The following is a 27,052-nucleotide window of genomic DNA, read 5'->3' on the forward strand; positions in this document are numbered from 1 at the left end:
CAATGCCGAGAGGGCAATGATGAAAGGCGATTACAGTCGTTCAATCAGTTGTCACGAGTCGTCGATAGCACTACTACAGGATATTATTGACAGAATAGCTGAAGAATCGCTGATTAGCCATTTCAACACGCTCAATTCACTTACAACCCTCAAATCGCAGATACTCAAACGAATAGATCAGCTTAAACTAGTTCAAAAATCCAAGGAATACAAACAACAGCGAGAAAAAAACCCGATTCAGGAAAAGGAGCTCTGCGAGGAGCCCGATAATCAGATGCTTATTGAGCATATAAAACTTCTCATGGTCAAGGATCTCAATTTTGATCTGTCTTCCAACAAGGTCAAGTTCATTGAACAAGATAGGATTAACCAGCTTGAACACGATCTGCAGTTGATCAACTTCAAAGAAAAATCCTCAAAGCAGCAGGGAATAGATGAACTGAAGGCCAAAAACAGCGTTCTTACAGAACTGAATCTGGTATATTATAGCGAATTGATGGCTAATCACGAGTTCATCGGGGATTTACTGGGATTGCTGAAAAATGGCCCCTCACAACAACCTGGAGATCAGTACCAGCAACTCAAGAGCGTGATTGACCAACTACAACAGAAAATTGCTACACAGGAACGCGATAGAATCGTTCTAGAGAATCAGATTATTAAATTGAAAGAACGGTGGAATAACCTCGTTGAGAGCGCTCGCAAACGAAAAGAACTGGAATTACAACAGCGTGAAGCATAATCTACGTTCGTATTATTTATTTCACCTTCGCAGCATACATCATCTCCTCCTTTGTGATTAGATGCTCGACGGTCTCTATACTGCTCAGAAGCTGGTCGATATTTGAACTCCACTCATTCAAGTACTCGTTCTCGTTCTTTGGCTTTATGAAGCTGGCAATCTTCAGGGGCCGGTTTATCTTAGCATAGATGACGCCGTTGTTCACCAGCTCGATGATGTTCAGTTCAACATCCTGTTGTTCGAGTTGCAGCAGCTCACATAATCTTTCCAATCTGATAGATGAGTAATATTTTGACACTATTCTCAAATTATGCTCTATCACGCGCTTCTGAAGATCTTTGTAATGCAGCTTACCTTTCTCAGTCGACTGATCAAAGGTGGTATCTTTGAACAAGTAATTGCCAAATTGTGCCTCGAGTTGTTTCCAGTTGATCAGCTCATCTGAAGTGAACAGCTTGAGGATCTCTTTTTCAGTTGGCAGCTTATCAACGTTTTTGTCTATCTTCACTCTGGAGATCAGATCGTTCTGCAGATTGGAATACGGCGAAAGAATACTGAAGTAAACAATCTGCCTCAAAGCCTCCAAAGACTCACTGCTGTCTCCCTTTATTTTAGGGACGTCATAGATGGCTAGATGGTACTTCACCAGGTTGATGTAGTCGTCTTCACTCAGAGCAATGTCAATCATTAGTCTGTAATACTCCAACTTTTGGTCTGCAAACTTCTCCAAAGATCTCACCAAAATCTTTCTCGAGAGCATTTTGGACATCTGATAATCACCTCTCTTGTTGCTTAAAGTCATTTGTCTCAAAATAAACTCAATTTTTTCACTAAGCTCCAAAGACCCGTACGTTTCGACCTGCAATTCGCACAACACATCGCACGCTTTATCCAAATCATTCTTTTTCTCCAACAGAATATCACTGAGTATTCTTGTGACCCGCGCACGCTCGATTTCCACAAAGATTTTGTTTTCAGTGACTGTGCGAATGGTCTCTATCGTTTGAATCTTTGTTTCCAAATCTTGAATTTCGTCGAGATGGGATATCGCTTGTTGGATCATCACCCTAACGGAGTCCTTTAGTTGTCCTTGCTTCTTGGAGAGCAACAAGATCTGCTCATTGAGCAAAGACCAGTCTTTCTTCGAGGCCAAAAGATCCATCAAGGTTATCATAATTCTCTTACAAGAAGCCAGATCGGACGCTTGCCTTGTTTGCTTCTCTAACAACAGTAGTTTGTCGACAGCAGACTTGTAGTCCGATCTGGACAACTGCTCAATCTGAGGCAATTGCTCGTCCAGAGTCTCGGTGAAATCTTTTTCAGCTTTCAATGGAGCCTCTCTCGACATGTCAAAAATACAAGGAAGGATGTTCAACTAAGTGTTTTGCCACTACAATATTTCGAATTTCGGTTTCGAGCCCAGGATTTTCAATCTTTGCTTACGTAATAGAGGATAGCTGGACCGCTCCCTCTCAACTAGTTCTCGTCATATGCAACACACTGCCACCTCTTACATGTATGCATCTTCATTCTAGTCACTGCTGAAGTCTCTCTGTGGCTATTCTCTTGTCAATAGCGGCGAGTAAAATCAGTAATGAAACATACACCTCGCACCCGCCCAAAGTAAATATTTTGGTTTGAACCGAACACTAAGTTATGCTTTGTTAGCCATGGACGTTTCAACACAATTCGGCTATGCGTCGGTGAGCCGAGCTGGCAACCTGCAATGGGTGTACATGGTTGAGTGGGTTATAGCTCTGCTTGGATCCATTGGAATTCTATTCTACTTCAATCGGCTATTGGGCTCAATAGTGTCATTCCTACTGAAATATACTCTGTGGAAGCGATATAAGGTACGATTCAAAGTTCAATCATACAAAGTCTCCTTTCTCGGGGGACGGCTCTTTTTCAAAAATGTTACAATTATAACCAAAAATGAGATGATCCTCATTCATCAAGGATGGCTCACATGGAGATATTGGCTTACATCCGTGCGCCAATCTGGATTCGTTACTGAGCAAGAAAATACGAAAAACGGGCTACTTCCCACACGGTTACTGATGGAAATCTATGGCTTTGAAGTTTTTGTCTACAACCGAGTGAATGTTTACGACGAATTACTGAAAAAGTTGAATGGGGAGACCGGTCACACAGAAAAGCAGTCGTACTCTACAAGTCGCACCAGCGAAACCAGCAGCGATCAAAATACAATCCATGACTCTGAAGAATCGGACGAGCGCTATGTCCCACGATTCATCAAATTTCTTCCCCTCAAGGTCTTGATAAAACAGGGCGGGTTTGTAATAGGTAACCAGACGACAACGTCTCTTTTGGTTGGATCATATACATCCTTGGAAGGGTTTTTTGATTTCCTTCGGCCAGATTCCAAATACGATAAGTGTCGAGTTGATCACGATGTTAGAGCGAACCAACTACAACTCTACCTTAAACCAAACGTTTCATACGAGGGTATGGATCAGATCAAAAAAGACTTTGATCGGGGTCAAAGTCACAAGCTCAAGAGTTTCCTGGATAAATTAGGGTTGTATCACAATGGCACTAAAGAAGACAGCGAGAAGACTAAAGAGGAAGAGCTGCATCATTGGCGCGGTCTTGAACGTTATTTGACCTACAACAGTTCGACATTGAGTTCTTTTGACGGGAAAACCCATTCTGAGGATAAAGAAGACGCGGTTGTGTTCTCGGAATCCGAGTACGCGCGGTACACTCACGTCTTTGACTCCGATTACGTCGATATCCATTATTACTACGATATCCCAGGTAGAACGCCAGCGTTACCGGTCAATTCTCCCACTGAGGATCCAGATATTGGAAATGGCGGAGAGCCTCCAGCGAATAATATTGACATATCCGTTTCAGAAGGAATTATCCACTACGGACCTTGGGCCGAAAAAGAGCGCGCTTTTCTACATCAAATGTTATTTCCTTCTATCTGCAGGGATGCTGATCCGTTTGACCGTCTCAAAGCAGGATCAAAAAGACAGTACGAAGGATTCAGGCTATTTTTCGAAAGTGTGGACGATCTGGTGCTAAGGATTCCCTTTAGGGAGAGCAGCAAAGACGTTCTTTATTCCAATAATGACAGTTCTCAAAACCAACTTGAGCGCAGACCGTTTGGATGGCTTGAACTTAAGGTGGGACAAAACTCCACCTTTAATGTATCAACCTCGTATATCCCCAGCACAGAGAGTGGATGGGCAAATAAGTTCCATGTGGATCTGAATAACCCGGTCATCTCTTCCAGTGTGAATCACGAGATATTCTTTAAAGCCATGAAACACACCATAAATGCGGATGTTGGGTATCCTTTGCAATGGAATGGCCCTGCAACGTGGAGTTTTCAGAACCGCTCTACGAATGCTGAACTCTATCTACTTAGAGAGCATATTGAGTTGCTCACAGACATGTTTGGGGATTTCAGCTCTGGAAACCCAACTCCTTACGAGCTATTCCGTCCCTTTTTCTATAAGATCAACTGGAAGGTTTACAACTACAATATCTCTCTCAATTTGAACGAAAAAAATATTGTCAGCCACCCTCTAGACTATAATGACAACATATATGTTTCCTTTTGCGGATCCGAACTTGATTTAGCTGTCGATATTCCTTTAGATACCGTATATCGAAAGTCGACAATTATTGACTATAAACTTAACACCACCTTTGATTTGGCTGTTCATTTCCCGCCATGGCACACAGGATATAATTTCCTGCGAAATAAAGAGGTTGGAAGGGCTAATAACTTTGAGATGTCGGGATCTTTCACTTATTTCAACGTGATCGACATAGATACGGTTGACAACATTGTAGTCAACTGTACTTGTGAAGATACGACGCTTGAATGCTATGGATTCATCATCAAGTATGTGTTGCTTCTCAAGGCCAACTATTTTGGAGAAGATATCAACTTCCAGACTCTCGGAGAATTCCTCGAAGACATGAATGACAAGTTTGAAGAAAAACCAGCGTCAGAAGATTTCAAGCTGTTTGGAATGAAACTGCGAAATGAGACCGACCTACACTTCTCTTTTTGCGTCAAAAATGGGTGCCTGGTTTTGCCATCACACAATTATGACTGTGAAACACATGTGGCACTACATTTTGAAAGCCTGGACATTGATCTTCGATTCAATAACTACTACATGGATCTTCAAGCTAATTTCTCGGAAATCTATGGCCGATCAATTGAGAGCGCCGACGAGGATATGATTTTTAGCACGACCTCCAAGCACTTGAAATTTGATCCTCTGCTTTTTATTGATCATCTTCCAGTGCATGGCCACAGAACATTTGGGCTTCCTCCAGATGAACCAACTTATTACTGTAGGTGGGATTTCCATCCAGGACAAATAGTGGTTGACTCAGAGCCAACTTTTCTTGACATCGTCCGCCGCTCTCTTGGGTCCCTTGCGGTGGGATACAATGATTCAGAGAATTCTTTAGACCTTCCTGAGGAGGTGCTTTTTGATATGTTGAATTTGTCTTTCAGCTGTCCCCAAATTTTGGCGAAAATCAATGGTCCGTCTTGTGGCCTCCTCGTTAAATTGGAAGCGTTGCACCTAACTATTTCTGATCAGTCATCTGCTACATACAATAGCCGAATTAATTTCAGGATCGAGGACATTGTCATACAAGGTATGAGCGGCACCGAAACTGTTATGGATGTGAGAACATCAGTGTACGTGAGTGACTTTGTTAAAAAACCAGACTTTGCAACTCGCAAAGAAGCTCAAAGAGCTCATATGAAAATCCACGATGCGCCGTTCCACAGATGTCCGTTTTTGCTTGCACGAAGTGATAGAGATTCAACATACCATCAAAATTATGGAGGTTTGAGGCCTTTCCTCAATTTCCCCGATATCCCTCCACCGCTCTACTCCAACTCGATAGATTTGTTGATCGCAAGCTATCCTGAACGGTTGAAAGATGCTTTGAGAGATGACGACGTCTCCGATTCATCTTCGATTCTAGATGGGGGCAGGTCACACGCAACGAACCTCTTTTCGAAAATATCCTCCGAAAATGATGGCTTTGAGCTTGATTCCATAGTATGCAGCTTTGATACTGTTGAAGGATATATTGATCCGAAAGTCGCATTGGTATGGAGCTACATTGTATCAAATAAGGAGGTCATTTCTGTCACCAATGTACTGGATGAGATTCAAAATGATTTTATATCGCACTTGACTAAGAAACATGCCACAAAGTCTCAGAAAGTCAACATAAAAGCGTTAATTCCAATGATTAATCTACATGTGACAGAATCAAGGTCTTCTGAAAACTGCATCGATATCAGCATATCCAATCCAACATTAACTGCTACAATTGAACCAGAAGGCGGCATGGATTCTTTGGCAGCAGACGTTTCCGAGATCTCGATTAGCATACTGAAAAGCGGCAGGTCTGTTTGCAGTCTCGATATGGCGAAACTCAGGGCCGATATATATGATAGCAAATTGTCGACTAGTGTCATGGTTGATGAGGATTACCTATACTTCGATATGGACCCTACAAGCCTCCAATGGGTTGAGAGCTACATTTCCCTTCTGGTTGATCCGATAAAGAAGGCAACGGCAGAAATATCGCTAGCAGTGGAAAATAGTACCAAGGCCAAGATCGATACCGTATATTCCATTTCCAAAGCGGTAACGGACTATTCTGTGCGCCACGATCCATCGTGTATCACCAAACCGTCGTATATTAGCAAATTTTCCGACGAGCACATCAGGCGTGAGGACAGCTGGAAAATAATTACAAGAATCAGACATATTGCTTACAACCTGCCAAAACGTTGGCACGAAAGCACCCAGAAAAGATATGACGAACACTCTTGGAATGCCCCGGAAGACGCCAAGCAAAGAGTCTTTGATGTGTTTCTAAATTGGAGAAGATGGGAGTTTAGTAATATATCCACCAGCTATGTTTTGATGAGCGTTTTCGGTGACACCAGCTCTGGGGCTGAACGGAAGTCATTTTCTTTGAAAGCGGCGCTTTCTACATCCAAACTCAATGTTCATCCTTTCAGCAATTTGGTGGTGACTGAAAACCTAGAACTCGCCTTAAGTAAAGGAAAGCTTTCCGAGGAGCTGTACCAAATGGCCACTGAGCTTTCTATGATAAATGTTCAAGATCAGATCAATGTTGGGATTTCCATCGGCGCCTTTAATACCAGTGTCAATTCCCTGAAGCAATCAATCCCTTATATCAGCGATTTGATTGCAGGTATGACGTCAAAGTCCAGTGCCAACCAAACTATCGAAATTGCAAACAGATCAGAGCCAGATCCGATCTTTTTCAGCATAAATCTCCTGGTTAAAGAGTTTACTCACCAGGTTGCAATTGATAGATCGTCTGTCAACGTCCACGGTAGTAATTCGGTGCTAACGATGTCAGGAATCAAATCTTCAGAGGATCTGTTTTTCGCTATGCTGTCGAACAATACCACGGTGGGTATTGATTTTATGCTTGATAAAATGAAGATAGCGCAGCTTAAAAGTTTTGAAAACTCACTGCTTGTCTCCAAGGTCAGGTCATCTGGTGATGAGCAGATTTATGTGGACTTATCTGCCTCAAGTATCAACATATCAGCTGGGTCGGGTTCAGATTTCTATCTAAGAGCTTTAGATGTGCTTATCAATGAAGAGAATGACTTTTTGGTGCCACTCATTAACAATTTGAGGAAAAGACAACAACCGTCGGTTACTCGATCCAGCGATGGATTTTTAGCTCAGCTGGAAGGAAAAGTAACGGGTAGTATGTTTGTCTCAAAACTTTCTTTGCAGCTTGAAGTTCTGTCACCGATACTTTACAAGATGGACGTGCGAGATATTGCATTTGATCTTTCAGCTTCAGATCAGGTTGGGACGTCAAATTTTACAGTGTCACGCATCAGCTCAAGAATCATCTCCACTTCCACAACAAAGCAAGTGCAATTTGCTACCGTGTCTCTAGGAGATCTGAAAATTTTGGCGAGCCTCGTTGAAAAACATGGTAGACTCGATGTTTTCGCACAGGTGAACGCAGATCAACTCAGAATCAATTGTTCACAGCGTAACGTCATCTATTTGGCGAAACTTGCAGAAACGGATTACCGTGTTGCAGAGGCGTACTTTGAAAAATTTAAATCAAGGTTCCATAGTCTGCTTCAAAAGTTTGGCCACACAAGCAACAACGAGTCCAAACTAGGGAACTCCTCTTTCGTTGTGAAGGCCACGGCTGCTGTTGCTCTGGACAACTTGTCATTCGCCTGTCTTCTCAACGAGAACCGGTCATTCCTCGATTGTAACAAGATCACAATGAAGTTTGTCACCTCTGATTTCAATCACACCGGAAACAAACCCCACGGCTTCCTAAAGTTGCCCTCCACAAGATTTAGTATGATCTCTCATGGTCCTCAGACCTCAAAGTTTACGATCTGTGATGTAAACCTGGAATTGAAAGCATCTACGTCCGTTCCAAGTGAGCAAAAACTCCACCAGCTTGAATTAATCAGCGAGCACTGCAGGTTTGTGTTAGATTCGCACTCCACTACTGAACTCCTTGACGTTTACTTTGATTTCCATAGGAATTTTGGCACCTACAAGTTCCCTCGCAAACCCGCTCAAAGACAGAACGTTAGCGCGGAAAAGATATGGGAACTTTTGAGCGTCTATTCGATTCGCATTGTGTCCAAAAACATGTGTATCGGATGGCTGCTTCCAAAGCCAGAGAGGGCGATGTTAAACTCGTCGGACATCCCTGGCTTTATTGTTGGATACGAAAAAGCTGAGATAGTATGCAGCACAAAAACAGGAAATGTACTCGTCTCGAGCATGTACTTGGCAACTTCCCACGGGAACAACTCCATGAACTTTTATTCCACCAGTGATGAAAGCTTGAGTGCTAACAGGGCATATTTCCCTAGATTTGAGCTTGATTATAAGGTTTCCCGAACGTCCAAAGGCAGAGCTATCGACGCTGAGCTTCACGGTGATAAGGTCGATTTTAAGCTGGAAACTACACTCTTTTCTGTTGCCGATCGACTAGCGCGGTCTGTTATTCATGTTCAAGAAAAATTGGAGTCTATTTTTTCTCATGAAATCGCACATGCCGAGACGGAGGATGGCTCGCCAACTCTTTTTTCTTCGATCCACTCGGACTTGAGGCTTATTGGCTGCATCTTTGCATTTAACGGTGCTTCAATTATGATCAGCAATCCTACAAGGGATTCAAACCGTAAGCCTACATCGTTATGTCTCCAGGCTCCATCCATGAGGATTGCCGCAGAGTATATCAAAAGTTTGGAATCGGTTAAAAAACACATCATTTTGATACAAGCCGTCACTTCAAGTACTGACAATGCACTGTCAGCATCATGTGTTCCTGTGATCGTCAGTCTTGCTAACAGTGTGAAGTCTTTTGCGAATAGAAATCATGCAAAGAAAAGCAAGGTGCCAACAACACGAAAGTCCGAGGAAAGATGGCCACCTATGGGAGAAAAGGAGCCAGTAGGTGTCAGCTTGGAGCGAGTCTTTGAGAAATTCAAAATCAACTTTTCGCTGAAGGTTGAGCCTCAGCGACTCACATTGAGTTGTGAGCCAAATGCAAAGGTCGAGGCCGCCGTCTCCACTAATGGACTGTTTTGGCATTTCAACACCGATACAGATTTGATCACCACTACTATCTGTATTGAACAACTTCGAGCAAAGCTGCAACACGTCTATTCGAAAGAAACCAGTGGATCTGTTGGGATCGATGATATTCTTCTATCTGCAACTATCGCCAAAGCTCATGGTGTCAAAACAATGACCAACACGTCAAAGGTATCAAACATTGACTCGTATTTGAACATACAGCAGAGACAGGACGTCGACATTTTTCGTGAAATATGGCTACCGTCCGAACTTTACAAAAGTTCTACTGAAAAGCCGCAACAGAGCGAGGACGTTTCACTGCAACATATTGCAGCAAGAGTCAAAGACATGTCAAATACCACTGTACTTCCGTGGATCGTCACTCTTCTGGTAGAAAAGGTGAAATTGAAGGTGGATCTCGGATTCTCGCTAGGAACATTGGACGTGGATGCCGATAAATGTTGGTTCAAATCCACTAAGGTCACCAACAGGGACCAAAACTTCAGATTGGAACTGGGCCAGCTCAGAATTGCATCAGAGGGAAGACTTGGAGGGCTTTTGGTTGTCGAAAGGGCGCGAATGGCTTCTGCAATCTCATGGTCGAAAGAAAAAGGAATGGAGGATATTCCGCTGGTCTTCCTGTCTGCCGGATTTCGATCGTTGGAAACCAAAATCTCCCTTGATTACCACATATTCTGCATAGCAGTGATCACCAAAGCGATGGCTTCCATATACAATCAGAGTGTGGACAATCATGCAGACAAGCTTGTTGGAAAAACCTCGATGGATTCGTTCAACGTTTATATGACTGCTTTGACTGCCTCCAATTTCGTGGATATTTACACGATTGGATTGCGAATCCGACAGGATATCAAGATCTCGTACCATCAAACTCTCAATGATGCCTTGGATGATCAGATGCAATTCCTCAAGGGCTCAACGAGATCCTCGGAGTCGTCTTTGTCATTGGCTGCTTTGCGCAAAACTGATACTTCGAGCTCAAGCACCGTCAAGACAGTGGAAATGTTTTTGGACGTGATTGACGAATTCTACACAGAGTTGGATGTCCGCATAGGGTCGATGCAGATACAAATTTTCCCCAGTAGTTTGTTGGATACCCAGGCGCTGGTGATCAGGGTGGGAGCTTCGAGGGCTAAGTTTGAGCAGATCAAGACCAGTATCATGGAGAACAAGTTGGACATGAGCCTTGACAACTTCACTGTGGCTCTTTCCTCTTTCAAGTCAAAGCCTACAGAGGCGTCACTAGGAGAACTGGGAGTTTGGAGCTACGTCAAGCTTGCGAACACGGCCACCGGTGGCAGCATTTTTGTCTTCCCTTCGTTGAACGTTTACATGGATGCGTTCCAGCATCCAGATTCCAATTTAGTCAAGTTCAAGTTCAGCAGCTCTTTTGGAGGGAACGTTGACGTGAAGTGGAAGTTGGGCTCTGTCTACTTTATTAGAGAAATGTGGTATTCCCATGCAACGACACTGAAGACTCGTCTCACTGCCTTGCGGATCTTCACTTCTGGCTACGGAACGGACTTCGACGATCTGCTGGAAGAGAACTACAAGGAGTCAATTTTCGAGACCGTCAACTTAGAGGATAGGCTAAAGGACGTGGAGTCTGACGAGAAATATGTTTATGTTCCGCTAGAAGAGCCGCATATCGAGACTCCTAAACTACGTGATCTGGGAAACGCCACGCCTCCGCTGGAGTGGTTTGGACTGCACAGAAACAAGTTTCCTAATCTCACGCACCAGTTTGTAATCGTGGGGTTACAGCAACTAGTCAAGGAGGCCGAAGTTCATTACGCCAATGTTTTGAGGTGATTGCACGAACACCGGTCGGTCTTACTGTTAGTCCGGTACTGATTGACTACTGTAGACATCAATCACTAATTTGCTAGTTTTAGTCAGCATTCGCGTAACAGAAAAATAAAGTGTTCTTGTACTTCATCATGTCGGAGACAGCTCACGATGCAAAGTCCCGGCTGTCTTTGAATCCTCGCAAAGTATACGAATCGATTCCTGAGGATATATCAGAAGCTGCAGTTCTCCCTCGCATGGACTCAATCGGGAGTCTATCGAAGTCCCTGGGCCACTATCCGTCCTTTGTTAGCATGGATCGGAAGGACAGTCAACGAAAGAAATTGACGATCCCTGAATTCGAAAGCACGCGAAATAGAGGGCACTCGAATGCGGCTATCCACAGCGTGGACTCTGCCACTTCGCTATCGAGCATTTCCATTAAAGAGGCAGACGATAGCACCTTTGCCGACCAGACGCAAACATCCAGGTTTACAGGCGACAAAGTGAGCCCGACGTGGGCTCTTTCCGATATTCTACAGATTTTGAGCGACAAGAAGACCTCAAGTGAGGAAATTGTGGACAAGACGAACGATATGGTGGATTTGCTGGAGGAAAACGAATCACTAAGGAACGATCTGGTGTTCTCTTCCGTCATCCACGTCGTTCAGAGATTGATGCTTCAGCGCAACGAGATGGTTATTGCGTGCGGATACAGGATCTTGTGGTACGTTGTGACCGATCTACAGGCATTACTGCTATTTTTCAAGTACGACTTATACGTCTTTGTTATTGCCAGTTTGAGCAAAAATCCCAAACACACGACAGAACGGAGAGAATGCATGCGTCTTGTTCGACGTTTGGTAAGCATTGAAGGTGGTCCGAACCAGTTTCCGGTCGCGCTGGTCCGCTCGCTGATTAATATAGTAGAGGATGTTACTGATCCATTGAGAACCATCGCATTTGAGACACTAGTGGAGATTGCTCTTTTGGATCCAGAAAGAGCGTACAAAGCCAACGCATTGGGTGTGTTATTGCAGTACATTGTGGACGGGCCTGCCGTTTCAAGAGGTGTATTTTGCGCCGCGATACTGAAACTTCTCGATCTGCCCAACACCAGACCCTACATCATGGAATCGCATCTTGTCCAGTTGCTCATCTCGCCTTTCATGGATATTTCGCATATCAAAACAGAAAATTTGCAAGTTATCGCGCATCTGATCGTGTTCATGCTGAAAAACTGGTCTGGACTCATAGCTTTCAGCCAGCACGATTTCCTCCCTATCCGTGAGCTGATCAATTGTCTTACTTTCAGCTCAGTTTCAATAAAGAGTATATTGCTGCAAATTTTCAGCGACCTGTTTCGGATAAAACCGATGTCACTGGGTGACACCAATGACGAGAATGGCCCGATGATTGTGCCTCTGATAAATCCTGAACGCCAACTCTCATCAGCAAAGTCCAACACTAACGCACGGAGCTCGCCAGAAACAGAAACTTCGTTGGTCAACCACTACACCATGCTGGTGCTACATATATGCATTCGTTGTGGTCTCGTGGACAAGCTGAAAAAGCTTTTCGAAGAAGTCACTGACAAGAAGTTGAATAAGCGCATAATGATCCTGCTGTCAGAAATATCGTACATGCAGTCGTTTCTGGTCCCAGACCAGCTGATAAAGTCAATAGCTCCGTCGTTTGAGCTCAACAAACAGATCGAGAAGTACCTTCGAAACCACCACACTTCCAACCTCATTCTTGCAGATCACGTCCACGTGAGGATCTCGGAACAGGTCTTCAAAGAATTGCGACTCAAAATGCTGTGCGGTGTGGACGCGACACACCTAAAAAATCTAGTTTCGGAGACTCATGTCTTGGCTACAAAAGACTACTACAAATGGAATTGGAGCTTGATCACTGAGCTAATGCAAGGCCCCTTACGCGACACGCGCAACTTTGAGGAAATTGTGCGAACTACCAAGTTTTACAAGAGGTTGATGTCGTTTTACCGTCCGTTCAAGTACCGTTTTGCGTCGCTTCGCAAAACAAAGTCCAATCTGGTGTTCGTGAAAGTTGGCTGCGAAATTTTCAAGAACCTGCTTTCCAACGCCGAGGGAGTCAAGTACCTGACGGAGAATAAGGTTCTACCCCAGATAGCAGAGTGTCTCGCACAGGTAGATCCGTACAGTGGAATCACGGCAGGAGACCCGCTTTTCTCGAAAGCCAAGCTGGAGACAACGCTCAGTTACGGCTACTTTTCGTTTCTGGGAGTTCTTTCAGCAGATCCGAACGGGCTGCGGATGCTGGAGCAATGGTGGTTTTTCGACATGCTGTACCATATAACGGACCAGAAAGCACGCCGACCAGATCTGGTGAAGATCATTATAAGGGAAATGAAATACAACTCTAACAGCCATATGCGGATCATCCTCAGCAAGGTGGCAAATACGTCGAGTCCTTCGATGCGTTTATTTTCCGTCCGACTGCTGGGGAGTTTGTTGGAGAATGAGGAGAGCGAAAGTTTTGCGTGTCGTGTGCTGGTTGGCCAGCTATGTGATCCGGACGAGAATATCAGACAGGTTTCTGTGGAGTTGCTAACTTCTTTCGCCAAAGACGAGGAAAAAGTGCTGGAGATCATCAAGTACCGGCCGTCGATCGGTGTTTTGGAAACGCCGAGTGGCATCAACTTGATGCTAAAGATTCTGGCTACGCGGCCCGGGTTCGAGTATTTGCAGGAGTACGACTTTGTCAACGAGGAGATGGAGGCCTGGATCCAGTCCAAGAACAGGCACTACGTGCAGCACATAGAGTCGTATCTGGCACAGAAGTTTTTCAACGAGAAGGCCCCCAGCGAGCTGCCGTACCACTTTTTCGGCGGGTTGGTGAGGACAAGTGACGGACTGCGGTTGTTTGAGGTCACTGGAACTTTCGAGTCGTTCTCGCGCGTGGTCAACTCGTATGCGAATCTAATCGAGACAGGTCAGGAGTCGGAGTTCTATTACAATACGCCGTGCAGTGAGCAAGAGGATTACGTGACCGACCTGAAGTCTGTGCTGTGGGCAATCGGCCACATAGGATCGTCGGACCACGGGGTGCGTCTTTTAGATATGACGGGCGTCGTGAACGAGATTGTCTCGATTTGTGTCAAATCGCTGAACGCGTCGGTCCGAGGTACATGTTTTTTCGTTCTGGGCCTGATTGCCCAAACAGACCTCGGCTCCGAGATGCTGGATGACGTGGGGTGGTTCACAAAAACTGCCTCGAACGGTTATCTGGGGTTGTGTCTGCCGAAAAAGCTCGAGAGCTTGGTGGACCTGGACCCGCACGAGGACGTCCTTGCAGACCTGAGCAGAATCCCAAGCTCGACAACAATGCAAGAGTTCGACAGGATCATGGACCAGGACTACCTGCCATTCCATGGTAGAGAGAAGCTATTAAAAAGAACCGACTCGCCCAGTGGGGTTGGCGGTGCAACGGGACCCGGCCCCTCCTCCCACTCCGCAAACCTCACCAAAGAATACCAGGCCCTCAAGCAAATATACAGAAATCTGCTACTTCTTCCCGTCAACCAGGGAAAAGCTGTGGGGAACCTAAATCGGTTGAAGTCCGGTCACCCAAAATTATTCGAGTCGGAGCCGGTGGTGATGAAATTGATTATTGAGGTGCTGGAGAATTACCGGATTAAGTTCCATGTGAAGAGATTCCTTCTGGGCGAACTTATTGATCTCAACAGTCTTATGGAGGCACTACTGAAGCACAACAGACGAAAGCTCAAGGAACAAGGGTCTCTTTCAGGTGGGGTAAGTGGTGAGAGCACCAAATCTGCGCAAAACATGTCCATAGCAAGGGGGTCTACTAATCGGCATTCTGTGCTGTACTGAATGCTGCACCTGGCAGCCCCACAAAAGCTGCAGATTTTCTGGCCCACTAAGACCAAATCGGGCCACGGCAATAATTATCATGGACCCTGTCTGAGGGCTTAACCCCACACGTACTTTTTTTGTTGCAAGTGCGTGACTCCTAGGACAATGCAGAAAAGGCATTTGTAAGTTCTCACACTGGCAAAGGAATGGCCCTTATAAATACCGAGGAGGATTCCCGGGCTTTTGCACACTTTGACACATATGTCACAATTTAACGAGGACGTCGAAAAACAAATAGGTGACGACCAAGTGGGATCGTCCCACTCTCAACCTACCGCAGTCCAGGAAGAAGGAATTCAGCCCGTGGTTCACTCTGACGATGGCAAGTACCTTTGGCTGGGTGGCCGCAAGTACCTGAAAAGCGATCTCGTGAGCGCGTTTGGTGGTACTTTGCAACCGGGATATGCTCCTCCAAGCGTCCACAAGTTTGCCAATCCAGCGCCTCTAGGGCTGTCCGCTTTCGCCCTGACGACGTTTGTTCTGTCGATGATCAATGCCGGCGCTATGGGTGTTTCCAACTCCAGCGTGGTGGTGGGTCTCGCCGCCTTCTACGGAGGTTTAGTCCAGCTACTTGCAGGAATGTGGGAGTTGGCCCTGCAGAACACGTTCGGTGGACTGGCATTGTCGTCGTATGGTGGATTTTGGATGAGCTACGCAGCCATAACCATCCCATTCTTCCATATCGCCGACTCGTATACCGATGAAACGGAACTGAACAACGCGCTCGGCTTCTACCTATTGGGCTGGACCATTTTCACCTTTATGTTGGTGCTTTGCACCATGAAATCCACCGTCGCGTTTTTCTCACTCTTTGCGTTTCTGGACCTCACATTCTTGCTGCTCGCTGTTGGCCACTTGGCTCCGTCATCCGGATGTATTACTGCAGGGGGTGTGTTTGGAGTGATCACCGCTTTCATCGCATGGTACAACGCCGCAGCCGGTGTGTTTGACGAGGGCAACTCTTACGTGACCATCAAGCCTATCAATCTGCCCAAGTTCGGCAAAAAGAACAACTGAGCTCTGTGTAGAGAACCGGTTTTTAGCTAACTAGGTTAATTCTATTTTGGTCGACCCCCGCGCAAACTTCCAAAAAGGTCATTTATCAGAATGTCGTTCCGACAGCCCAAAAAAAAAAATTATGCGCAAAATTTCTAGTCATCGATTCCGTATTTAACATGCTTCGCTTCCGAAAGTTGGGAACTCGTAATTTCAGCAAGCATTTTGCCATGCCTGCTGCCGACAGTGTCTTCAAAAAACAAGTCAGTTCCTCTTTTGTGCCTGCCTCGCGGTTGACCGCTTCAGACCTAAACCCTCATGCTCTCAACGCTAAGTATGCTGTTCGTGGAAGAATCCCCACCAAGGCGGAAGAGTTGAGAAACCAACTGGCCAATAAGTCTCACTCGTTGCCCTTCAACAAAATCATTAATGCCAATATTGGAAACCCTCAGCAGCTGGACCAGAAACCCCTCACCTTCTACAGACAGGTGCTGGCTCTGTTGCAGTATCCTGAATTGATGAACCATCAACCTGTGGTCGATGCTCTGCCAAAGGACCTGATTGAGCGTGCTAGAACCCTGCTGGACAATATTGGTTCTGTTGGTGCGTATTCGCACTCTCAAGGTGTGCCTTACATCAGACAGCGAGTCGCGGACTTTATTTCCGTGAGAGACGGCTACGAAAGTTCGCCAGACGACATTTTCCTCACTGCTGGCGCCTCGACTGCCGTTTCTTACCTGCTGAGTCTGCTTTCTCTGGGCCCTCAAACGGGATTCCTGATTCCTATCCCACAGTATCCTCTCTACACTGCGTCCCTGGCTCTGAACAATTCCACTGCACTTCCATACTACCTCAACGAAAAAGACGACTGGTCCATCAACGCCCAGGACCTTGTAAAAATCATCGAGGACGCTAAGGCCCAGGGCGTCGAGGCCCGCTGTCTGGTTCTGATCAATCCTGGTAACCCAACAGGAGCTATCTTGAAACCAGAGGCCATTGCTGATTTACTGGCAGTTGCCGCCCAATATGGCCTGGTTGTTATTGCAGATGAGGTCTACCAGGAAAATATCTTTCATGGCCAGTTCGTTTCGGTCAAAAAGGTTCTCAAGCAGTTGCAAGAAGCCGACGGCTCGGGCAAGTTTGATGACGTCCAGCTCGCTTCGCTCCACTCCACCTCCAAGGGGATTTCTGGAGAATGTGGTCAGAGAGGTGGATACATGGAGCTGGTGGGCTTTGAGGACTCGGTTCGTGCGCAGCTGTTGAAACTGGCCTCCATCTCATTGTGCCCTCCAGTTTCAGGCCAGGCTTTGGTCGAGCTGATGATTAACCCTCCCAGCGAAGGCCAGGAGTCTTACCCACTTTATAAACAGGAAAGAGATGCTATTCATGAGGCTTTGAAGGAGAGATCTTCCCTGCTGTACGAGGCTTTCAACACAATGGAAGGTGTGGCCTGCCAAAAGCCGGAAGGTGCCATGTATCTGTTCCCTAGACTGACTCTAACCAAGAAGGTCTTTGAGGAGGCTGCCAAGGTAGGTATGGAGCCAGACGAGTACTACTGTGGTCAGCTTTTGGAGAATACAGGTATTTGTGCGGTTCCTGGTTCTGGGTTCGGACAAGTCGAAGGCACTTGGCATGTCAGAACCACTTTCTTGGCCCCAGGAACAGAATGGATAGAAGACTGGAAAAAGTTCCACGCGAAGTTCATGAGGGAACACCAGTAATTATAGATCATGTAATGGAGATGTATTGATATATCTAATTCACTTTTTTCTTCTCAAAGTCTCCAGTTTGCACATCGATGCAGGTGATAATCAGAGACATGATCCATACAGGAAACCATGCAAAGCTGATAACCATCCATGTCCATGTCTGGAACCTCCTGTAGCCAGTGAGCAGTCCGTAGAAAATCTCTACGGGCCCTTGTAGCAGCTTCTGGAGAAATACGGGGTTGGTCCAGTCGGTATCAAAAACTTTTGTTTGCAGCTCGCTTTTGAGCAGGGACACCGAAAAATACTGGATTAGATTTCTAACAATGTCTAGCTGAAAATCCAACTTGCGAGCCACTCCGACAACTGCCAACCATAAAAATGGCGATGATAAAATCAGCCATATGCTGTTCTTGCGGTTCTGACTCAAAGTTCCGTATCTGATAAGGGTAAGAGGGAATGCTGCGAGAGATATGAGGAGTGAGAGAGAGAAGTGTAGCACAAGAAGACTCACCAGCGCAAAAGCGAGGTAAAAAAGCGAGCAAGCATTGGCTATTCTCACTGTCTGTGAAATTGCCGCAGAAGGTTGCGATTTGTATCTAAGAACCAGAGGAAGAAATGACACAGCAGTAGTTGTCAAAATCAGCCCCCAAGTAAACTTAGTGTACAGATTGTTGTTGTCTGCAAAAGACACGGCTGAAGAAAACCACATCAACACCGTTCCAAAAATTATTGAGCCGACCGTGACAGCAGCGAATAGCAGCAGCCCATTTATTAGAGGAAGCGTATCCACCCTGACAACGGCATCGTTGAAACTAACGTGCTTGTTGTTCACATTGTTATTTGTGAGCAACGCACTTACTGAAGATATGACAAAGCTGGCTGCTGTCAACACCGCTGCCGGAAGGTAGTTTCCAATGGAGACAAAGTGATTAGGAGTAAGCAGCAGATAAAAGAAAAATGACTGATGGAACTTTTCCAGCAAATTGTTGACCGCACGGAAACAGGCCTCAATAACTCTTCCCAAGGTTGTGATATCGCGTCCCTCTGTGCCCCTAGCTTTGAAAGCTAAGGTTTGGACATTCCATCCGCTGAAAGCTTCGCAGCCGTTTCCCCCTCCTGTCTCGGGCAACAGACCGGCAGTTGCCATGGCAAATAGCCCTTTGAATAATGTGGTGAGTCTAGAAGGGTAATCGTTAGCCCAAAGTTGGCCTTTTGGTGTATTGTGCAAGGACACCTTGAAACCCTCATGCTCGCTGATCATCACGGCACAATTGACGAGGTCCAAATTTGGCAGCTGGCCATTGACTCCCACGTAGTTTACCTCGACGTAATCCAGTTCATCGCTTTCAGAAGGATATTCAATCACAATAGCACTCTCCATGGATCCTCCGGTTTCGTCCAATGTAGTATGATAAGCATCTACCCAATTCCTCAAAGTATCCTGGCCATCCTCTGGGAATACCACAATGATATTCTTTGACCAGATCGATAGCCTGTGGAAGTACCGAATTAGCCCCATGGTCAGGGCTAATCCCCCAATATTTTTCTCTCCATCGCTGGTCATCCAGGGTGCGACGATCACCATTGCCTCGGTATCATCCCCCTTTGGAACATGGTATATGCCGTACGTAGTCCTTGAACCATTATGGGACCTGTAATCAAACGTCTTGTAGCCAATAGTCTTCATCCAGGAAGACAGCATCTCGTGCCTGTCTTCCATTGGATCATCGATGTGCTCAATGATCTGATCTCTGTAGCCTCTCACGAAATTCCACTCCGACTCTCTAAAAAATGAGTACGCCTGTGACGGCATAAGGGCGTTCTCTGAAATGTATGTGGTCCGGAACTGGCCATCCAGTGGCAAGATGAGGATCCATATCACACCCAATAACGCTAGGAGAGAAGACACCTGGGGTAAAGACCGCACAAGCTTGGGAAGTATCCCATACTTATTAATCTTACGTTGGATCGTCTCCAACAAAGCCATCAATAATGCAATATGCCCAATTGGTGCTCAAGACAAGACAATTTGATCATTTAGAGTCTGAAAATATTTATCACCGTGGTGCGAGGGTGCACTTTCAGGCTAATAGCTACTAATAAACTGATGCAACTGTTACAAACTATCAAGTATCAGTCTCTCTCTCGGCAACAGGCGGGTCGTCGTCCTCGTTGGAGTTTGAAAATAGAGTGGATGTGCGCACGCCGTCGCTTGTACGACGACTGGCCACACCAACTGGGAAAAGCGGATCCCTGTTTACAAACTGCTGTGAAGATAGTCCGGTAGATCTGAGAACACGACGAGGCTGAAGGACCCGTCTTCTTCTTCGCAGAAAAGATGAATGGTTCAATGGAGCTCCTTGCTGATTTGTCCTGATGGTAGGCATTCTCTGTAAAAACTCTTGGTTGATTAAGTTGGACGGTTCATCTTCGTTGACCCGTACTGGGTTGCGTAGCCTGCCATTCAAGTTTTGAAGCAGCCCTCGAACCAGACCAAGAACGCTGGAATGATTTGTTGACGATGAGCGAGAGTCAACGGACTCCTGTGGTGTGACAGGCGTGGGTAGAGGAACAGGAATTGCCCCCGAAGGCTCAACGCTATGTTGGTCAGGCATGACAAAGGTAAGGTGTCTCGAGTTGAAGCCCTCAATCAAAGGCCGGATCTCGCTAATCACTCTGGCCAAATTAGGCAGAATGATGGTAGTTTCGTTTTCCGAATTTGAGTTTCTCGTAGCAGACGACTCATTGCCGTGGAGCATACTGTGTCTGCAAAGTGGGCAGCTATTATTGGTTTTCAGCCATTCTCGAAGGCAACCTCTGCCAAAAACATGGCCACACGGCATTTCTACAGGAGCATGATTGTAGACCACTTCCTTCTTAGCCATGTCTGTAGTCCCGCTTTGCGATTTTATTTCGTTCGCCATTTTACGCATTTTCTTTGGTTGATGCTCGCCTGTTTCATCGGTCTCATCTTCTGCTCTTTTGCGTTTCTGGCCGATTTGGTTTATAGCCTCGGGATTATCATCTTCATAATCGTCGTAACAAATTGCACATTGCTTCTCCTTCAAGTCGGCTATTTTTCTAACCTCTAGCTTATCGAACTGCTCTGCAGAAATTCCTGATGCCTTTTTAACCGACGTCGCAATGGTCCTTAATGCAATGGTAGTTGCCAGTCGGATTAAAACTTGTAGGTTTTCATCATCACTTTCATTGATGTTAGGCACATGCAGAATAAGAGATCCCGACAAACTGTTGTTGTTCTCACTAGGTTGCAGCGGGTTTGGCTGCCCATAAATATAGTTAACAGTAAGAATAATGTTCCGGGATGGTTCTGATGCTGGGGTCAGGTTTCTATAGAACGGCACCGAGATACTATTGGTCTGTTGAGATGCTGAGTTATTTCCGCCCAAAGACCGATAAAACGGGGATATCAAATTGTCAAGCAAATTGTTGGCTATATGCTGTTCACGGTAAACCCCTTCGTTGGAAACGTCGAATGCTGGATAGTCAACTCCACGAATTCCAGAAGACTCAGAAGGCTGTTCTGCATTTTCAGCAGAAAGGTTGTCCTCTTGAGGGTGCTCTGGAGACCTCGCTGCTGTTTCTTGAGCCTGGTTTGTGTTATTGCTGTTGGCCGGACCAACCTCGATGATCAGATTTTGGCTGGTCCCATCCGCATACTGAATGACAACTGCAGGTAAAACCAACCGTCCAGAATCACTAGTCGACACACTCATCCAAGACGCACGCCTTAATTATGCTTCTTTTGCAAGTGATAAGCCCGATGTCACAAAATTTACAACTTAATTTTTTCCTATGGGCGATACGGTTTTAATTTCAAAGAAAACCATATTTATTTATTTAAAGCTGATATATTTATCGAACTTTAATAAATGTTATTAGATCTCATATAGCAGACAACTCAGCATCGCCTACAAAGACCTCTTCACTCATGTCTACTTCATTTACAAAGTCTCTCCAGGCAGCGGAGATGTTTCCAGATGTGCCCTTCGAAGCTATCCAAAAGGCTGTGGAGGACAACAAAGGTGATTTGGAAAAGGTAGCAGAAGAATTGTTGAGCTATGAAGCGCTGACACATCCAAAGAATAGTGAACATAGGCCTTCTGCTGTGATATCGAAACCGTCCAAGCCAAAGGTCAATCATACAAAGCCCGATGTAAAGTCTCCCCAGTCTGACCCTCGTTTATCTGTTCTGAGTAGCTTGCTCTCGTGCTCTCTGGATCGCGTGAAATCCAAATATCAGAAAACGAAAGATATCAAGAAAACGGTGCGTGAAATCATCCAGCTGGGCTGGAATCTGACTGACAGTCAGCTTGCAAGCAAGTATAGCAAACAGCTGGCCGTGATATTGGAGTCTAAACGAACAAATCCTTATCTCAACAATCTAGAAAAACGCTTTTATCTTGACTGTTTGGAGTATTTTGGGGGTGATGTACACCGAACTATACAACTGGCTACTTGGATGCAGAACCCTGGTTCTAGCCCCAAGTCCATGCCCACGTCAAAGCCACTGCCATCCTCTTCGCTTTCTTCTTCCATTTCGCTCGGTGGACCGTCCGATCCCCTTCAAGAAATCATAGATGATGCACTCAAAACGAATAAGTTGGATTTGCATGGGTTGTTAGTCTCAGAAGCTGAACACTGCGTACAACAGGTTTTGAAATCTTGGTGGAAATTCGAAATGGAACAGAGAATTCTCGATGGAACCAATTTGCGCGGAAAAAAGGCCATGTATGTGGGGTATTTGGATATCATCACAGGAAGGGGTTTCCATAGTAGTGGAGGAGTACCAAGGTTAAGGAACCTGGTTCACCGGATTCTTAACTCAGAGAATTACATTTTTGATGACATTGTTCTAGGATTCAAAGTCATGGGCAAGAAAAGATGATTGCACTATATACACTTATGTCAACGTTTCTTGCTTCCCTTTTCCTTTCGAGCAACTTTTCCCCCGAGCTTCGGGGCAACGTAATTATCTCCCAACACACTAACATAATCATCTGCAAGTGTCTCGTCGAGCTTGACTCCAGTACCAGTCAAAATTCTTTGCCTCCTTTCTTTCTCCAAAGCTTCTTGTTCGGCCTTAACCTCCTCCTCTGTCTTACCAGAATGTTCAAATTGCGAGAACCTGCTCTTGAATTTGCTCATTCTTCCATTATTCTCGGCATCAAGTTGCGACATATCTGGCTTGGATGGATTCCACAGTGGGTTTGTTCTCTGGTCAATAATCATTCTTGTCTCTTCTTTGGGTATCTGTGTGCGACGGGTGATGACGGATCCGTCCGAGAGTTCAACCAAGGTGTCAAATTTGTGATATATGGCCGGTCTCGCTTTTCCAACCCTAATTTTCTTTGTAGGGCGTGCTGGAAGAACGCTTGCAATCTTAGGTCTTCCCAATGACGCATAAGACCTCGTGAGGATCATTTGGTTCGTGATGTGACGAGATCTTCTCAACGACAGCATGGCGAATGTTGAATATAATCCTGTATTAAATTTTCGACATCGGCGAAAAACTAATTACAAACTTCATTCAGGCGGTGTCACTTTGAACTCATTGTTAGAGAACTGATTTGGTAGTACGTGAAGACAACAAAGCCTGGCTAGCTCAATCGGTAGAGCGTGTGACTCTTAATCACAAGGCTGCGGGTTCGAGCCCCGCGTCGGGCTTGTTTTTTAATTTTCTGTTTGTTTTCACTATTGTTTTATAAATTTCAGCACCTGATACTCAAAATCGGCAGCATTGTCCAGATAGACGTGATGACCAGCGTTCTTTACAATTCTGAATTTTGCCTTTGCATTCTGCTCGTCCTTGTTTTTTTCATTTATTTCTTTCACGATCTCGTAACCCCCTTCTTTGCTCATCCAGTCAACATCACCGTATAGCCACAACGATCTAATCTTAATTTTATCAGGCAATCTTTCAGATATTGGAAGCTTTGCGACAGCTCCTGGGGCAAGTAACCTAGTGAGAGCAAATTCTCCGGAACCACTCGCAAGCATTGTTTTGGTAGTATATGCATTTATCTTGAAGAGAGTCTCCGGGTCTTGTAGATGAGAAAATCGATTGAACGTCCATCCTGAAACTAACTTTCCTGCAAAAGGTCCGAACAGCCTCAAAATTTGAAATGGGGAGTAATTTCTTTCCCAGAGGCGCGTAAACAACTTGCCAATTTGAGGAGCTCTTCTAACTTGGGTCATCAAACTGGAAGTATCTGTGTCACCCGAGTTGGATGTGATAGAAACTACGTCGTTGGTGTCATCGAGCTCTTCCTCTTGCGTTGGGTCAACTTGATGATCAGTAAATTCGTTTGTTAAGTCGATACCCTCTCTTCTGGCCAATTCCGTCTCCTTGTCTATCGTAAGAGCGTGCTCCTTTGTCACGTAAAATGAGAGCTCAGACCGTTCAATACCGACTGGCGATACTAGAACCATCTTGGTTACAATGCCTTTTCCATACTTCATGTAGTAACAGCAAGACAGGTATCCTCCAAGCGAATGCCCAATTAATATGAATTGCCCGAGCCCCTTTGCTATTCTCCATTTTTCAATGGCATCAATGAAAAAGTCCTCACTTTTCATTACATCGTCCGCAGTATCACCCTTCAGGTCCGGAAATGGTGGCCTACTTGATAAACCAAAGCCGGGGAGATCAATTGCGTGCAACCTCGTCCCTGGGAGTTTTGTTAGTCCATCAAAATTAGCATAGAAAAATCCCAATGCCGCGCCATAACCATGTACTAAAACGATGTCTAGCGGTTCATTGCCATCGATTTTCTCGGTATTTTCTACCAATAATTCGTGAATGTAATTGTTTTTGTCGTCTATCACTGTGTTGATAATCTCAGCACGTTTCTTGTCGGTGGGATTGGGATAAAAGGGCAAGAACGACAAAATCTGGTTTTCATAGTAGCTGAGAGGTTTGAACGACCAATACAGCTTGAACGAGTCCCAGGAACTGACATGTGGTCTTCCCTTTTCCTGGTTAGCTATTGGTTGGGTTACTCTGGCTGCATTCATGTGGATCTTATTATTGCAAAAGCTAATGGAAGGCAAAATAATTAAATATGCAGCTTTTCGTTTATCTTCCGGAGACAAAAAACAATTCCGGGGGCGCTATATTTCAAAAAGTGGCATATAGCCAAACCCAAATTTATCCCTTCAATCTACCGTTGCCGTTAATGGCATAGTTGTAAGTAGCATGATCCGCTGCAATCAATATAGCAATAAGTAGTTTCTTACTGCAGGCAAGAGTGAGTGATCTAGTCATTTATCCTTTTTTGCTCTTACACAGCCATCTTTCTTGATCTGATGTGGGGTGGAAAAAAAGTATGGTAGGAAGCACACCACTTTAACAGGTGGAAGGATAAATAAAACTTTTGTGACTATAGGGCCCTTTTTTTGTACAAAATGGAAACCTTAGCGCCATACATAGATCCTTTGATTCAACTTTTGAAAGACACCGAACTGAACAAGGACAAATGCAAGTCGAGCGAGTTGATCCGGCACATAAACAGCATAAATGACCATGAGATCAAAACTTGGTGTATACAATCATTCGAAATTCTCAAGGATCTAGAAACAATCGAGCTCAATATCTATAATTGGGAATTTCAAACTCTGGAATTCAAGCTTTCTCAGTCGTTGATTCTTGATGAAGAGGATCAAAGGAAGCGTACCTTTAATTCCAGGCTCGCTCGAAAAGTCGCCAATAATTGTTTGGAATTACATAAAAACTTGCAGCAGCTTGGAATAGAAATAGACGAAGTCAATGCAGGAGCACGATTTATGACTCCCTTGCAGCGGATCAGTGATCCTGGGACAATTTTAACCGAGTTGATGTTGAGAGTGATGAAATTGAGATCCGGCTTAATTGACCAGGTCTCTATTCATTACTCGAAAGCAAAACTGGTTAACATAGGGATAGATCTTGAAAATCTTATCTACGAAGAGGAGGACCGCAAGTATGGCGATATAACGGAGGAAACAGTTATCAACTACAAACATTTTATCAACAATTTACTTCAACAAATCAATGACTGTATCAGCACTGGTGACACAATAGGGGCTATGGAATGTATCTCCATTGTTGCTGAAGTGGAGAAAATGTTTGAGGCCATGAAGTTAGACAGACTGTCACGTCAACGAGAAAGATTGCTGTCATCGCCTGAATCTACCTCGGATGAGCTGGGCGAAAGACCCGATTCTCCAGCTTCCTCCTCGATAACTATGTCTGAGACCTTATGCGGTGATGATGAAAATCCAGAAAAGGCAGATTATTTGAAACGGGCCAAAACCGAGAGATTTCGTAGCTTCCATGCGGCACACAACTCTTCATTGCATAAGACTACTCTTACAGAAAAGCTTCCTTTCTTGATGCATGCTTTCGAAGAAGCCAGATCCATTGAAGAAGACATCAGAGGTGTTATGGAATCTTCTGATATAAAAGTCACGGACAGAAAGCAAAAGGAATTATCTCCGCGCTCCACTGCATTTTCATCAAGCTCTTCCATCGTGGAAGAACCTAGTACGAAATTTTCGCTTTATCGCTCGCTCAACAATCCGTTGCTGAACGCGTTGGTGAGCCCCTCAAAGCCGGTTTATATTCAAGATCTATCGCATCGTTTCGAAAAACAAGAGCCTAAACTTGCTCTACATGCAAAACCTCAGCATGGCTCTCACTCAAGAGCCGTTACTGGCGCTGAAAAAAAGAAATTGTACTATGACATTGAGAATGTCATTGACTAGCATAATCTGTCTCTTACATATTCAAGCAAATCCATTCTCATTTTCAAGTATGTACACGATCTTTGAGCTATAGTGGAATAGATTTCTCGTACCCATGTTCTTTAATAGCCTTGATAGCTCTCGTCACTGACGAGCCAGCGTTGTAATTTTTGGAGTCGTCCACTTTAGTCAGAAACGATCTGATAACTCTTGGATCATTTTTCAGGGATCTTAGAATTTCACGCTGGACAGCACTGGAGGAGTCAAATAGGATTACAAAATGAGACCCCTGGAAATGTCTTTCGCCTGCTTTCTTGAAAATCTTGGGTAAGGGCTTGAGTCCCAATCCAATAACTTCTCGGACGACACCGTTATTTCTTATGATCATCTTTCCCAACGTTGTAGCCAATCTATACGTTAGATATAAGATTCGAAATCACACATACTCTTTTGCCTCAACATGTGCAGCTAAAGGGTTAGCCACTCTCGCAATAGCGG

The 27,052-nt window shown here is 45.0% G+C and overlaps 13 protein-coding genes across 13 annotated transcripts; 7 read left to right on the plus strand and 6 right to left on the minus strand.

Annotated features, from left to right (window-relative positions):
• Nucleotides 1–16: 16 nt before the first annotated feature.
• Nucleotides 17–742, plus strand: KL911_001909 (uncharacterized protein; the record flags this gene model as incomplete). Its single annotated transcript, XM_043196919.1, has 1 exon — nucleotides 17–742. The coding sequence occupies one exon, from the start codon at nucleotides 17–19 to the stop codon at nucleotides 740–742; it is 726 nt and encodes a 241-aa protein (XP_043055670.1).
• Nucleotides 743–758: 16 nt separating this feature from the next.
• KL911_001910 (uncharacterized protein) lies at nucleotides 759–2,090 on the minus strand (the record flags this gene model as incomplete). The annotated part of the gene is made up of 1 exon (XM_043196921.1): nucleotides 759–2,090. One exon carries the CDS (start codon nucleotides 2,088–2,090, stop codon nucleotides 759–761), a length of 1,332 nt encoding a protein of 443 aa, XP_043055671.1.
• Nucleotides 2,091–2,412: 322 nt separating this feature from the next.
• Nucleotides 2,413–11,208, plus strand: KL911_001911 (uncharacterized protein; the record flags this gene model as incomplete). Its single annotated transcript, XM_043196922.1, has 1 exon — nucleotides 2,413–11,208. The coding sequence occupies one exon, from the start codon at nucleotides 2,413–2,415 to the stop codon at nucleotides 11,206–11,208; it is 8,796 nt and encodes a 2,931-aa protein (XP_043055672.1).
• A 128-nt stretch (nucleotides 11,209–11,336) lies between these two features.
• KL911_001912 (uncharacterized protein) lies at nucleotides 11,337–15,062 on the plus strand (the record flags this gene model as incomplete). Its single annotated transcript, XM_043196923.1, has 1 exon — nucleotides 11,337–15,062. The coding sequence occupies one exon, from the start codon at nucleotides 11,337–11,339 to the stop codon at nucleotides 15,060–15,062; it is 3,726 nt and encodes a 1,241-aa protein (XP_043055673.1).
• A 243-nt stretch (nucleotides 15,063–15,305) lies between these two features.
• KL911_001913 (uncharacterized protein) lies at nucleotides 15,306–16,121 on the plus strand (the record flags this gene model as incomplete). The annotated part of the gene is made up of 1 exon (XM_043196924.1): nucleotides 15,306–16,121. The coding sequence occupies one exon, from the start codon at nucleotides 15,306–15,308 to the stop codon at nucleotides 16,119–16,121; it is 816 nt and encodes a 271-aa protein (XP_043055674.1).
• Nucleotides 16,122–16,279: 158 nt separating this feature from the next.
• Nucleotides 16,280–17,821, plus strand: KL911_001914 (uncharacterized protein; the record flags this gene model as incomplete). The annotated part of the gene is made up of 1 exon (XM_043196925.1): nucleotides 16,280–17,821. One exon carries the CDS (start codon nucleotides 16,280–16,282, stop codon nucleotides 17,819–17,821), a length of 1,542 nt encoding a protein of 513 aa, XP_043055675.1.
• A 34-nt stretch (nucleotides 17,822–17,855) lies between these two features.
• Nucleotides 17,856–19,796, minus strand: KL911_001915 (uncharacterized protein; the record flags this gene model as incomplete). Its single annotated transcript, XM_043196926.1, has 1 exon — nucleotides 17,856–19,796. One exon carries the CDS (start codon nucleotides 19,794–19,796, stop codon nucleotides 17,856–17,858), a length of 1,941 nt encoding a protein of 646 aa, XP_043055676.1.
• A 139-nt stretch (nucleotides 19,797–19,935) lies between these two features.
• On the minus strand, nucleotides 19,936–21,546 carry KL911_001916 (uncharacterized protein; the record flags this gene model as incomplete). Its single annotated transcript, XM_043196927.1, has 1 exon — nucleotides 19,936–21,546. One exon carries the CDS (start codon nucleotides 21,544–21,546, stop codon nucleotides 19,936–19,938), a length of 1,611 nt encoding a protein of 536 aa, XP_043055677.1.
• A 215-nt stretch (nucleotides 21,547–21,761) lies between these two features.
• On the plus strand, nucleotides 21,762–22,718 carry KL911_001917 (uncharacterized protein; the record flags this gene model as incomplete). The annotated part of the gene is made up of 1 exon (XM_043196928.1): nucleotides 21,762–22,718. One exon carries the CDS (start codon nucleotides 21,762–21,764, stop codon nucleotides 22,716–22,718), a length of 957 nt encoding a protein of 318 aa, XP_043055678.1.
• A 20-nt stretch (nucleotides 22,719–22,738) lies between these two features.
• KL911_001918 (uncharacterized protein) lies at nucleotides 22,739–23,293 on the minus strand (the record flags this gene model as incomplete). Its single annotated transcript, XM_043196929.1, has 1 exon — nucleotides 22,739–23,293. One exon carries the CDS (start codon nucleotides 23,291–23,293, stop codon nucleotides 22,739–22,741), a length of 555 nt encoding a protein of 184 aa, XP_043055679.1.
• Nucleotides 23,294–23,524: 231 nt separating this feature from the next.
• On the minus strand, nucleotides 23,525–24,847 carry KL911_001919 (uncharacterized protein; the record flags this gene model as incomplete). Its single annotated transcript, XM_043196930.1, has 1 exon — nucleotides 23,525–24,847. The coding sequence occupies one exon, from the start codon at nucleotides 24,845–24,847 to the stop codon at nucleotides 23,525–23,527; it is 1,323 nt and encodes a 440-aa protein (XP_043055680.1).
• A 390-nt stretch (nucleotides 24,848–25,237) lies between these two features.
• On the plus strand, nucleotides 25,238–26,575 carry KL911_001920 (uncharacterized protein; the record flags this gene model as incomplete). The annotated part of the gene is made up of 1 exon (XM_043196932.1): nucleotides 25,238–26,575. The coding sequence occupies one exon, from the start codon at nucleotides 25,238–25,240 to the stop codon at nucleotides 26,573–26,575; it is 1,338 nt and encodes a 445-aa protein (XP_043055681.1).
• Nucleotides 26,576–26,642: 67 nt separating this feature from the next.
• KL911_001921 (uncharacterized protein) lies at nucleotides 26,643–26,942 on the minus strand (the record flags this gene model as incomplete). Its single annotated transcript, XM_043196933.1, has 1 exon — nucleotides 26,643–26,942. One exon carries the CDS (start codon nucleotides 26,940–26,942, stop codon nucleotides 26,643–26,645), a length of 300 nt encoding a protein of 99 aa, XP_043055682.1.
• Between the last annotated feature and the right edge of the window lie 110 nt (nucleotides 26,943–27,052).

Source organism: Ogataea haglerorum (genome assembly GCF_019207285.1).
Source record: "Ogataea haglerorum isolate 81-453-3 chromosome Unknown 81-453-3_NODE_4_length_651989_cov_98.092404, whole genome shotgun sequence".
Taxonomy (NCBI): Eukaryota; Fungi; Ascomycota; class Pichiomycetes; order Pichiales; family Pichiaceae; genus Ogataea; species Ogataea haglerorum.